General features: G+C 46.0%; 2 protein-coding genes across 4 annotated transcripts; one reads left to right on the forward strand and one right to left on the reverse strand.

Moving 5' to 3' along the window:
• Nucleotides 1–120: 120 nt before the first annotated feature.
• Nucleotides 121–6053, reverse strand: maf1b (MAF1 homolog, negative regulator of RNA polymerase III b). Of its 2 annotated transcripts, none has more exons than XM_067252119.1 (8): nt 5534–6053; nt 4911–4999; nt 2741–2869; nt 2314–2476; nt 1895–2016; nt 1658–1777; nt 1429–1521; nt 121–1273 (listed from the first exon to the last, which is right to left on the reverse strand). In XM_067252119.1, exons 2-8 carry the CDS (start codon nt 4991–4993, stop codon nt 1249–1251), a joined length of 735 nt encoding a protein of 244 aa, XP_067108220.1. In that variant the 5' UTR covers nt 4994–4999; nt 5534–6053; the 3' UTR covers nt 121–1248. The 2 variants fall into 2 exon arrangements, with proteins under 2 accessions (XP_067108220.1, XP_067108221.1); XM_067252120.1 differs by having other exon boundaries at nt 1642–1777.
• A 417-nt stretch (nt 6054–6470) lies between these two features.
• On the forward strand, nt 6471–13381 carry shrprbck1r (sharpin and rbck1 related). Of its 2 annotated transcripts, XM_067251380.1 has the most exons (14): nt 6471–6916; nt 7217–7391; nt 7515–7598; nt 7933–8074; nt 8171–8261; nt 8420–8762; nt 8941–9056; nt 9143–9313; nt 10543–10703; nt 11187–11298; nt 11534–11713; nt 11819–11917; nt 12224–12367; nt 12561–13381. In XM_067251380.1, the coding sequence occupies exons 1-14, from the start codon at nt 6656–6658 to the stop codon at nt 12639–12641; spliced, it is 2160 nt and encodes a 719-aa protein (XP_067107481.1). In that variant the 5' UTR covers nt 6471–6655; the 3' UTR covers nt 12642–13381. The 2 variants fall into 2 exon arrangements, with proteins under 2 accessions (XP_067107481.1, XP_067107482.1); XM_067251381.1 differs by lacking the exon at nt 12561–13381 and having other exon boundaries at nt 11819–11980; nt 12224–12342.
• The last annotated feature ends 77 nt before the right edge of the window (nt 13382–13458 follow it).

The raw sequence follows: 13458 nt of genomic DNA on the forward strand, positions 1-13458 counted from the left end.
TGTTCATCTTGAGTTTTGAAGCATGCAGGGATAATCTATTTACTTTGACACAGGATCTTTTAAATCTTCAGAACTGGAAGTGTGTGTTTAAATGTCCCATCTTTAAAACCAAAGGCACCATTCAGTTCAAACAACTTTATTTACATAATATACTGAATTATACACTTGTTAATAAAAACAGGAAAGGGTCAAATCACAGGAGACTAACATGTATGCAGGGAAAATATAAAACAGCTCTTTCTTTCTACAAATACTGTAAAACAGGTTGACAACCATCACTGTGAATGTACATTCACACACTTAAATCAAAGTAGGGAAAAAAAGGTGAATGTACATATGAACAAAAACATACTTTTAATAAAGCAGCGAGGGGGGTCAATTATTTAGAAAGACGATATGAACTAAAATAGGGCTTCGGAAATTACGTGTTGAGTATGATAACTCGGCACACAACGGCCTTGGCTCTTGAAGGGATATGTTATCTAATAAGCTGTAAAACCGATGCCTCATATTACCCACATTGGCAGTGTTATACCAAATCACACCTTCAGGAGATGCAGTCAGGTAATGAGATTCAAACCATACAGGTCACAAATGCAGAATTGTATTTCCACTGTTCACCTCAGTGCTAAAAAATAAAGTCCTCACAGTAACGTTGCTAGTGAAAAATAAAAGCCCACCGAAAAATCGGAAGCGAAAATCAACAACTCTTATTCAGCTGTGCGGTCTGTCAATCCCACCAACTCTGAGGCTCTGTATAGTTACTGATATGGGGTTGAAAGTAGAGACAATAGCCGCCTTTTCTTCCATTTTATTTCACCGATGCTGGTGTTGTGAAGTTTGCCTCCACAAGGTCATGACATCATTTCCTGGGAAGAGATTGGTGCTTGCTTGTTTTATTGTTTTCTGATCCTGGATGCTCCTCCTTCCACAGATCTTTATGTGGAGGGATCAGAGGGGTGGGCGGTGCTCAATCACAGTGGGAACAAGTGTGTGTGTGTGAGAGAGGGGTCTCAAACGATAGGGGCTTAAGCTGACGGGATCTCATGAAGAAGTACTGTGGGCATTCCAGAATGTCCTTCATGGTACACTGTTATCCAGCGCAGATGAGAGGTGGGACTCATGTAGTCTGGTGGCTTCCACACTAGCACAGTACAGAAGAACACAAAATGAACACAGAAACAGAGAAGAGAGGAGTCCTGGAACGGATTTGAGAGAGACAGTGAGGGGTGGTCCAGGGAGTGTCTTCTAGACACACAGGGGTCTGGGGAACCTAAACGCAGAGACAGAGAGAAAGATTCAAATAAGTAACAAGAGTAAAATTACTTCAATTTGGCCTCAACACCAAAGTCCTCAAATATAAAAATGCTGCAAAAGAGGTTAAGAATGTAGGAAAAGCAAGGGCGGTTGAAAGTGGTGTAACCCCACCTGTCCTCAGTGAATCCATCCATCTCCTCCTCATCATCCAACTCCATGTCCAGCTCGTTGTCCAGGCAACCACGACCCCATCCACTCAGGACACTGAGGTCACCGACCGAAAAAGGCAAAATAAACAAACAAGAAGATCAGACATTTTTTCCATTGCAAAAAAAAGGCTATTTTACACACAGGAGGTCAGTCAGGGGAGAGAGAAGAGGTTACCACTGAGAATGCTGACCTGACAGAGCGACAGGTGAAGAAGACAATCCTCTTGAGCTTCTTGTTGTAGAAGAAGTAGTTGAAGGACCAGAGGCTGCCCTCCTCGCCGAAGGGGTCACAGTCCAAGTCTGGGTTGTAGCTACGCACAGGGAGAAAAACTTTCTTAGGGACGGCCACGAATACTGGCTGAAGATGTAGGAAGCTTTCATACACACACACAGATATTTGACATACACACACACACACACTAACCTACCTGTAAATGTCACAGCTCTGCAGGTGGATTTCTTGGTCGATGTCATTCCACAGCTCAGGCCCCAGGGCGTTGAACTCCTCCCCCACAGCTGAGAACAGGCTGCTGTTCACCGCGTTCGCCACCTGGGGGAGACGGAACATCACAATGTTGAGATGATAGAAGGAGTGAAGGGACAGATCCCTTCTCTCAGTTCAAACTAATAAACTGTCCGGCAAAATATATATATTTTTTTAACAGCTTAGGTGTTCTTTAGGTTCTTCTTTTAGTTCATGGGGGCATCTTTATGTATGTGTGTACAGATCTTAGTTTGTGTGTGTCCATTTATATACATATATCTATGTGTGTGTAATTGTGTGTCAGTGCATGTGTCTGTGTGCATATAGAAGTCTGTGTGCCTGTATGGTAAAGGTCAAACGGACCCAGTTGAGGCTGGGCTCCCGGCTGAACTCGTGGGCCTTGGCGGCGCTGAAGTCGTAGTCGGGCCTGAAGGACTCGTTGAGCGTGGTGATGAGGTAGAACAGGGTCTTCCTGCAGCACTTGTCGCTCAGCGGGTTTTCCCCGTCCTCGCTGCTCTTCCCCAGCCTGCGGAACACACGGCAAGAACATTCCCTTCTGTTTCTTTACGTTCTGTTCCACCACAGGGCCCGACAGAACAAAGCCTAATGTTTGTTGTCAGCTGTGTGTGAACACTGCTGAAAACGTGGGGATGCTTATTTATCGGCCATCTGGATATTAATAACGCAGAAAAAAATGCCGATATCTAAATGAAATGACCATTCTGTGATGTGGAATGTTCTGAATGTCCGGTCCATTGCCCAGTGTGTCCAGTGTGAGGTGTGTACTTACTGAGGGGGGCTGGTGGCGCTGGTCTGCGGGGGGGAAAGGGCCTCCAGGACATGTGGCTCCCCCTCCTGGCAGAACTGCTTGAACATATGCTTGTCGTCCCCGGCCATCTTGCAAGAGTAGCTCTCAATCCTGCAGATAAAACACCAATCGTCATGATTTAATCTTGGTAATGCGAATCTATGTATACTTTTAAATGCTTATTAGCTGGCCGATATGTGAAGAGAACAACATGCATTTTGTGCTCAACCACCACGTCGATCGACATTTGAACTCTAGTGCTCTGTGATCTTTGGTTTACCCCATGTCTGTGTTGTGGTTTCACTGTGTTCTTTTAGGAAGGGTGGGTGAAATACCACAGTGAGAGGGAGGGCGTAATAGAGGGAGGGAGGGAGGGAGGGGAAGAGACAGCCAAAGTTTGTTGTGTTTATGTTTCTGACTGTTCCCACCCAACCGTTTGGAAGGTTATGCAAGATCAGTGGGTTGTGTAAGCCCCCACCTATCCACATCTAGACTCACTTTATGGGCTGTCCAATTATAGGGGAAGAGCAAAGGTCGGTTGGGGAGAGGACATGACTTAGCCCAGTTTACACTGTGAATAAACATGGACTGGAAACTCATTAAAACGAATGCAACACATTCAGCATATGGCTAGTACACAGGCTATACTGGAAAGTTGGTGTGGATACACACTGCTAGGCTACATTCATGCGCGTGTGTGTGTTTACAAAATATGAATGTGGGCAATGTCTGGTGTAAGTGTTTGGTTTGGCATTAGGCTACATTATAATTTAATCTCTTTTGCCCAGGGAAACCATTTTAAATGGAGGGTTGCAGTTTTGGTAGGGGGTCACATTGTGTTGAAGCTAGGTTGCATACAGCTGCTATCATGATGTGCACTAATCCTGTAAGCGGGCTAAACACCAGCCAACTTGGCAGCTCAAACAGCACTCAGCTGGGATGTGTGTGTATATGTGTGTATAAGTGTGTGTGTGTGTGTGTGTGTTTGAGCATCCAATAACACAACTCTCCATTACAGTCTCCAAATAGCCACAAAGGCCTTTTAGAGGACTCTGTGTCCTGTCACAGTCTGGGTCCCAGGTCACAGTCAGGGTAGGGTCACAGGCCAGCTGCCCCCACCCCCCGTACCCCAGCCTGCAGACCTTTAAGCAACACCCCTTCTGAAACCCAAGGACTCGCTGGAACTAGGCCTAATACACCCCTCGCTTGTTGCATAACAGAAAACAAACTAAATCTAAATACCAGATTTACAGAGATCAAGACTTGGGTGAAGAAAGTGATTGAGTCATTCAAAACCGGTTTCTGACTGCTCAGCAATATGGGTCTTATGAGCACTTTCCTGTTACTTTACTGTTTTTGGTTGCTGTATCCTATTGCGTAACACCTGTCCTCACGTCGCTTGGTCAAGGACATGACATAACATGCATGCTTATCAGCTGTATTGGTGATCTTTAGTCCAGACACACTCCTTGAGATCTGTGTGCCATGACATAACCCCCGAGGAAAGTTGTCTGCTCGTTTGAAGCAGTCAAACTAACGTTTGGGAACACGAGAACAAAGTCTACTGTACATCAAAGACAGAGCGCAAAAATAGCTTTTAAGGTCTTCACGTACGGAAGCTGAAATCCACCTGATATATGGACTGTGAATTACTTTGTCTGTAAATGTGGTTCACTGTGTTCCAGTGTGCTTACTCCACATATTGGTGCTTGCTCTCTTTCACACATGTACTGGGCCTCATAGTGTAAATCCCGCCTTTTAAAATAGAGCCTCTTACCCGATCACAAACACACCCCTCAGAGACAAGGCATGCAGTCAGTGCATGCAGAGACCAGAATAAGGGGCCAGGGGTTGGGAGTGATGGTGTTGTGATTTGTGTGAGTGTGTGTGCAGCTGACTATCTGGTATTAAAATGAAAAGGACAAAACACTTGACAACCGGGGGTTGAGAATGATAAAATTACAATAAAATACAATTGCACTTCATCTGCAAGTAAGGTTCAACTAATTGTTTAAAATAACTAATAACACTACATTATGCAACTTCATGGATATACAGTAAAGTAACGACCTCATGTAATGTAGCATAGTCACATTTTGTGCATATGTGTGAGCACAGAAGATACTATTTGGGTGTGTAGTTGGTCATTTACCTGCCAATGATGTGAGATTCTCCTGTTTCAACACAGAGATGGGAGCTCATGGCTTCAAAACTCGAGTTTTCCAAAAGTTTCATAGCTGCCTGTTGAGAAAGAAGCAGTACTATTATGCCAGCAAACACTTGCCAGTCATTTCAGGACAGTCGGTATCAGGTGCTTGAGATAGTCTTTCACTGGAGAGTTAAATTACCTGCAATTAATGATATAGGTAACCTGGTGCCATCAAGTCACTATTTGATAGGGTGGTTATAATGTAGACGGCAAAGTAGGTTAGCAACATTGCCCCAATTGCTCCATATTCATTAAATTGTAATCTAAGACACAAAAAGGTGACTGACGCTGAACTAAAACTTTACATAGGCTACATCACTTAACTTTGGACACACATATTTCGACAATATGCCGACACACTCAGATTCTACCTTGGGACCTGATAATAATCAACACCATACTGGAGTGGTAAGTGCATAGATTCACCGTCTGACGCACGACAGCAGACAGCTGCCCAATTTTTCATCCCCTTTATCTGTCATCCCATCCCCCACACCAACAAAACTTGCAAACCAAACTGGCTTCCGGGTTCTAGCGTTTTCAATATTTTAAAAGTAATTTCTTACCAATATTCACGTTTACTTGGTTGCAAAAATCTTTAGGCAGTCGGCGTAGCTTTAAAACTTTGGTTTGCCAAAGACAAGTTTTTACGTCTTTGTTTGTATATAATCGGCTTCCTGGTTACCGTTAGCTTGCTGCTAGCTTGCGGGTTTGACAAACTGAAATCACTTTGAAATTAAACACTTTTCAAATACACTCGGTCGAGATTGACTTCTTATGGGATTGTGTACTTTTATGGAAAAACGACACTTTCCAATTACATGCGACGACATTAAATCCAAAGATGGTCTGACTCTGAATCCGTCTGATATCGACTGCAGCGGCATCCCTTTTGACCTACTTCAGTATCTGACAAACTGAGATAAAAATGTCTGACCAAGTCGCCTATAGTAAAGCGACTCGACCAAATTCGAAAAACGATCCAAGGTCAAATCAATGTAATCTTAAATTTCTTGTCGTGCTAAGACTAAATCATTTATCTTTTCTTTCCGGAAGGCTGACAACAACAACGGTCAGGATCCAGTCGCTCTGCTGTTAATGCACCCAGCCCCCTCACGATAATTTCCATTGCCACAAGCCACACCTACAAATGAGTGTCGCGCATCTAGTGGCTGTCAGACATGTCCGTAAAAAATCTAAAGCTATAATTGGTCAATAATTTGTGCATACGAATGTATCATATTTGTTCCAACCCTGTTATGTTAATAAGTCTGAAAATGATAATATGTTAAATAAATTGTTACATTGTACTGCAATACCTATCTGACTGTTAAGATGGTTCATTTAGATGTCATAATGCCTTTTGACCAATTAATCAAAATACTGGATAATTGTAGGACAACTTTACAACATACGAGGGCGCCATCATTCCACAGAGTAGGCTCTATAGAGGGAGCGAGTTGACAGCAAAGTGTGCGCACTACTAGCTTCCTGTTCGTCAGTCGTGTTTGTTGTTCACCGAGTGTAGTCTGAACACCTTGTCGACAGAGAAGGCAACGATGAAACCTACACTTCCGTGATTACACTTACAACGAGGGCTGCTGGCATAACTTTGGACGGGGCTAACAAACCGGGAACGGTGTTTCGATGTATCTTAGACTTAGCCGGATGATGAGTCTGTTAGCGTAATGTCGCTGAGTTCAGGCGGGTGGACTCACACCCTTCCGACGGACCCGTCCTCATCTATCTCAGGCTATGGGGCCTCGCAGGCGAGCTGTCATACCGTCTTAATGTCGGTTAGGGTATCAGTTTGCCACTCTGGTATTCGGCCGCTCTGTCTTCCAGGAGCAGGAGATGAGTCACTCCGTCTCCAGCTCAGTATGGACCCTGGGAAGTTGGGGGAATTCCGCCTCTCGCTGCGGGACGCCAGCGGAACAGCTCGCAGTGTGGTAAGGTGGAGTCAATAACAGGGGAAGAGAGGGGCCAGGAGCCAGGAGCCAAACAGTGCACATAGTAAAACTACAGGAATAAAATAATTTAGTTTAATTAGTGGTGTTTGTGTCGTCATTGGTGTGAGCAAGCTGTCATTTTTTTCAATGCAAAGTTTGATTTGCTTCAACATACTCTTCAGACATGTTTTAGCGTGGCAAACACTGATGTCAGCTGATATTTGCTAACAAATTCGAGATAAAAACATTTGAAAAAACGAATAATTCTTATATCAAGCAATTTCCCTTCCTCTTTATCAGACCATTGCAGACTTTGACTTGAGGTCGGTGCACTATGAGGTGAAGTCTCCTAAGTGCCATGAGCTGAGTTTAGCCACACCACCTCACGACCGCATCAGCTTCAACTTCCGCTGTGAACAGGAAGCCCAGGAGTGGGCCACGGTGATGATGTCATCGCTGCGAGAGGCGCACAGGGGTCAGTCTATCTTACCCCAGCTTTGCTTCTTTCTCTTCTGTAGATCTGAACCCATGTGTGTGTTTGTCTGGCTGCTAGTCAGTGTTCACTTGTGAATCCCTCCCTCTGTCCAACTGCTCACAGTGGCAGAGAACCACTCCCCGGGGGACAGCCAGCTGCCCCTGGAAGCATCGGAACCCCAGAACTCTGCACCTTTACCTCACACAGGTATGTGGGTGTTTTAAAAACTGAAGTCACTCCTGGGTAGCATTGGTGCCATTGAAGAGCTAGCTTTTTAGAGTTGGATCTGACCATGAGTGGTGTTCCTTAAGGATTGTTGTCAGTAGCTTACAATTTGGAGTAAACATGCTCATGGGTTAGGAAGTGCAACCCAGTCAGTGACCTCTATAGGCAGACACACAGCTCTGGTGCTTGTCACATTGTTCACAAAGAGGGTTACTTTGTATTAGTTCTCTTGAGTGAATCACTGGCCTCTCTTTTATCTCTCTCTCTCTCTGATCTCTCTCTCTCTTCCCCCTCTCTCTATCCTCTCGGTCCATAGAGGAGATGTGTGCAGAGCTCACCAAGGCCATTGAGGATGGTGACATGCAGACGGCCTCCCTATTGGCTGCCTCCCTGGCCAGACAGCAGGCAGCTCTCAGGATCCAGCCCTCTGTGAGGAGCTGTGAGGAGACAGAGATTAGGTAGGAGGAACGGGAAACACAACGAATGGAAAAAAGAAACTTCTCCAAGTATCAAAGTAAGGCGGGCTTAAACGTTGGATCCTGTCTTTCCGATAGCTTGGCTGTCGTGGTCGAAGATTCGTCGTCGTCCTGTTGCGTCACGGTGAAAGTCTTCCCCCACGCGACCATCGCAGCACTTAAGCAGCAGGTCAGTCTGACTGTCACAATTCTTGGCGACGTTTCCTCCCTTTCTTTCAGCCCCGCCTCTACCTCTTTCACCCAGTCAACTTTGGTCTCCTGGCTGTGAGGTTTTCTCTTTGAGTCCGCCCATCAAGTTTGGTTCCCTTTGTGTTGGCCTGGTCCCAGGTGTTCCTGGAGTATGGTTTCCACCCCCGGGTGCAGCGCTGGGTGATCAGTCAGTGTCTGTGCACGGACCAGCGCTCTCTGGCCTCCTACGGCGTGCGTCGTGACGGCGACACGGCCTTCCTGTACCTGCTGACGGCCCGCCACTCCCGGCTGACTCGCCATCTGCTCCAGCAGGACCAGGAGAGCGCCCTGCTCCTCGCCCCGCCTTCCAACCCTCCCCCCTCCTGCTCACACCCTCACCCTTCGTCCCTCGGGAGCAGCAACAGTGGTGGTGGTGGTGGCCCCCCGAAGGACTGGAGGACATACAGCACCATGCCCCCCCAGCTGTATGATAACGGCACAGGTGCGACACCCACACAGCCTACAGAATGTTATTTGAATAAATACTCAACAATAACTTTCGGCGTAGAAAATGAATTTCCCCGGCTTAAGTACACATCCACCTTTTCAGACTTTAGATTAGATATTTTCAGAGAACTAAAACATTTATGTTAGAACTCAATTTGTAACCTTCCCCTTAGGCAATAAGGCAGCAGGTGGGGCAGAGAAACAGAACGTTGGTGAGCTCAGAGATCTCATCCACTTGGAGATGCCTCAACTTAACCAAGCACTGACCCAAAACAAATCCAGCTCTCAGGTATGGATGGGCCTAGCACTCAAATGCTCACAGTCACTCGGTACACTTTCTCTACTGACTGTATGTATCTCGTGTGTGTGTGTCAGGGTTGGGCCTGTCCATCCTGCACATACATCAACAAGCCCACCCGGCCAGGCTGTGAGATCTGCAGCACTGACCGCCCGGAGAGCTACACAGTCCCTGGAGGCTACAGGCCAGACCCCCTGGAGCTACGTCGCATCCAGCAGGAGAAGGAGGCCGTCCGTCAGTACCAGCTGGTAGGACCCTCTCATGCACATGTACACACACACACATCCATGCACACACTTTTACACAGAACAGATTCACTCAGCCATCAGACCATTCCAGCAGGAGTGAAGCACCCACAGGTGAACACACACACACCTTTTGTAAAAACGGTTAGTAGCATAGACTAACTTTCTTTTCACCAGGGTTTTCATTTCGATAAAAACAAAACACATTTAAAATGATTACAGTCTGTAAAAAAGTGCATCCCTGTGGGCCCATGGCAACAGGCTAGTAGTATTAGCATCACTGCAGCCTCCTGTAGGAACTGATGGAGGCCTGAGGGGGTTGAAGGAGATGTAGCATCGGCTCTCTGAGGCTGACTCTCTTCTCTTTTGTCTCTTTGTTTTTTGAAGGAGAAAGGGAGAAGAGAGGAGCTGAGAGGGGCCGCTGCTCCAGACAGCTCACTACTGCTAAACCTGGACCAGGACTACTAACACACACACACACACACACAGCCTACTGGATTGTCCTGTTCGTTAGTAGCAGTCAAACACACTCAAATGCCATTGTGACATAGAAAGCGCTGTAGCTGTACACCATAGGCAAGCCAATAGCCTGCCTTTTTAACGACAGTGATATTTAACTTTCATGAATTATTGGAAGCAAATATGTGTATCATTGCTATCCTTGTTGAAGTAAATGTGTATGAGAACTATAGCAAATGATGTTGCATGGGTATACACTACTACAAGTTTGTGCAAAGTCCATGCCTGGCTGTGCTGATTTAAGTGTTTGACAGCCACTTGAACCCTGTGTTCTCAGATGACATAAAGAAACAGTTCTGTATGTGATCTCTGAGTTCCCAATGTGAAATTGTGGCTAGACTGAAACCACTATGGCATCATTTGACATGTCACAAAGCCATTTTTTATGTAAATGTTAAATGGACTGCATTTATGTATACTCTCCAAAGGCATAATTGACATTTTTTAACATGGGCAAAATAATGTATACTGTGTATTGCCACTGTATTTAACTGGCCACATGAACATAAATAAAACTCTTATCTTACTTTTCAATCTCATGAAATGTTTGTGTATCAAAACATGTATGTTCATATGTGTGTGTACCCCTAATTTACCGTCGGAGTGGTCATAGTTTTGATGTCAAACTATTTAATCAAGTGACGTAATATAAAACATTTGTATCAATCTTACTTTGTGGCGTGCTGATGTTGACTGTTCTCTCCAACCCTCAGGCGAGGGAGGCCGAGCGCAGGGAGAACTTCGCCCGGCTGGTGATGCTGGACGGCCAGGATCTGATCCCCAACCCGGACTGCGTGGACTGCAGGATCTGCTACCTGGACCTGCAGCCTGGGGAGGGGGTTCTGCTCAGGGAGTGCCTCCACTGCTTCTGCAGGTAACACACCAGACCCACAGCATCAGGAGGGACGAGCAGAGGGGAGAGAGAGTCAGAGCATTTTTATTGTGAGGAAGCTTGTGTTGAAATTCAACCTTCCTGCCAGTAAAAAGTTTAATGTCAATGATACAGTCTTCCTACTTCCCTTCCTTGATACATCTCCTATGTCACGTAGCTTGTTTCAACTGTGCTGAATCATGCTAGATCTGAGGTGAACTCAAGGAAGGAAAGGAGGAAGAATGGACATATTTGGGAAAACTTCAACCTGAGAGTAGAAATGTCCTAAATATATTCAATATCAACACCAGCTGTTACCCCTGGGGAATTGCATTTGATCTAAAAACAAGCCAAGCCGAGAAATTGGTCCAATTCGATCTACTATGATTTGGACTGATTCAGACTGGGCAAGCTAAAGCAAGGCTTTGGTAGTGTGCTCAGTTGTCGTCCACAGAGACGGACTAACCAAGTATGTGGCGTCCACAGGGTTTGCCTGCGCTCGGTGATTCTCCTGTGCGAGGAGCCGGAGGTGGCCTGTCCATACAGAGACGACACGTACGCCTGTGAATACACTCTGCAGGAGAGGGAGATCAGGGCCGTGAGTGAACTCGCAGCTCTCCACTTGAAATAGACTGATACGCTGCGGGGTTGAAATAAACAAGTTAGATCGCGCTTTGCCACATGTCACCATTGTGACTTGCATTATGACTTGTGGAGCAAACATAAACGAGTATTAATAGTACCTGTAATCAGATATTCTCTTCCAGTTCCTCACTCACCCCTCTTTTCTCTCCGCCTCTCTCGCTCTCTTCACCCCCCCCCCCCCCCTCCAGCTGGTGTCGGAGGAAGAGTACGAGCGCTGGCTGCAGCGGGGCCTGTCTGTGGCTGAGTCTCGCTGTGAGGGCAGCTACCACTGCGCCAGCCCGGACTGCCCTGGCTGGTGTGTGTACGAGGACACGGTCAACATCTTCCACTGTCCTGTTTGCAACAAGCACAACTGCCTGCTCTGCAAGGTATACACACACACACACACACACAAATGACTCACACTTCAGTGTTTATACCTACACAGTGATTAGGTGCGTTCAGCTGTCGGTCTCTTTCGTTCTGTCTGTCAGGCGATCCACGAGGGGATGAACTGTAGGCAGTATCAGGATGACCTGACGGCCCGCGCTGTCAACGACTCGGCAGCCAGGAGGACCAGGGATCTGCTCAAGGTAGCTACAATCCCTCACTTGTACCCAAACTACACTGACTGCCAGGACTGACAACTATAAGAGGTTGGTTGCAGGGGGGCGCGTGTGCGTTCATCTTTCGTTCAGTACATGCAATAAATGTAGCGAGCTTGCTGTTCATATATTGACACGCATTAACACCACCCTGTCATATTTCCTTCAACACATCTCTCTTTCTCTTCCTCATTCTCTCTGTATATATCTGTTTTCTTCATTCATCCCTCTCTCTCTCTTCCTCTATCTCTCTCTCTTCGTCCTCCTCTCTCTCTCCGCCTCCCTCCATATCAGACTCTGGTGCGGTCTGGAGAGGCCATGCACTGCCCCCAGTGCGGCATCATTGTGCAGAAAAAGGAGGGCTGCGATTGGCTGCGCTGCACCGTCTGTCACACAGAGATCTGCTGGGTCACCAGAGGGCCTCGTTGGGGTCCAGGGGTAAGACCTGCCCCCTCCCTCCTTCACAAGCACAGTTTAATGTAATGTAGTCGTTTAGCAAATGCTTTTATCCAAAGCGATGCACAGTCAAATGCTCTACTACTGAGCAATACCCTTCCTAGTCTAGAAATAAACATTTGCTTTAGCCTTGCCTCTATAGGTCTTTTCATTTCTCTTTCCTGTCTACTCCTAGGGACCTGGAGACACAAGTGGAGGCTGTCGCTGCAATGTGAACAAGCAAAGATGCCACCCGAAGTGCCAAAACTGTCACTGAGAAAGATGTTACTGTTGTGAGAGGGGGAAAATGAGTTGAAGCAATACTTCTAACTGGAATAAAAGGGAGGATTGAAAGGTGGGATGTATACGCCAAAGAAGTTGTCTTGTCAGGACAAATTCGTATTTAACATTGCACTGCATATTTACCTAAGCATGTTTATATCTTTGTATTTTGCTTTGTTTATTATTTTTTATTTTATTCCTTAGAATCATTCAATTCTGATTAGGGAAGCTTTTGGATAAGTGTCCTTAACATAACATAACCGTCAATGCTCAAAGTAACAAGTCTGCTAACGACACAGCCATAAAACACCACTACCGAGCCCAAAATAATAATTCTCTATGACATTTTCTGTGTAGAAAAACAACAAACAAGGCTCTATTGAAATGCATGAGGGTGTTGAATGTGTGTCAGTTGACCAGGTTGTGGTAGAGGGTTATTAGTTGTGAAATGAACAAGCTACTCTGTGTTTTGGTCCTGTTTCTGTCTCTGTACATAATGACTCAGGATGAATTAAGACTGATATCTCTCAGCCTAAATAAGGAGCTTTATTGACTGTTCTATTTATGACGTACGTGCTATATGCCTCAGACAAGTCCCCAAGCCTAGAAAACTGGTGTGTGCGTGTGCGTGTGCGTGTGTGTGTGTGTGTGTGTGTGTGTGTGTGTGTGTGTGTGTGTGTGTGTGTGCGCGCTCGTGTGGTGGAAACTGTACACTCAGGAGCTATTTGCCTTTGTGCCTTTATAATGTTTCAATAAACCCACTCAAAACAAGACATGGTGCATTGGATGCGTTTGACTGAAAGGACGTTTGA

The sequence above is a fragment of the Osmerus mordax genome, chromosome 15, assembly GCF_038355195.1.
Source record: "Osmerus mordax isolate fOsmMor3 chromosome 15, fOsmMor3.pri, whole genome shotgun sequence".
NCBI classification, from domain to species: domain Eukaryota; kingdom Metazoa; phylum Chordata; class Actinopteri; order Osmeriformes; family Osmeridae; genus Osmerus; species Osmerus mordax.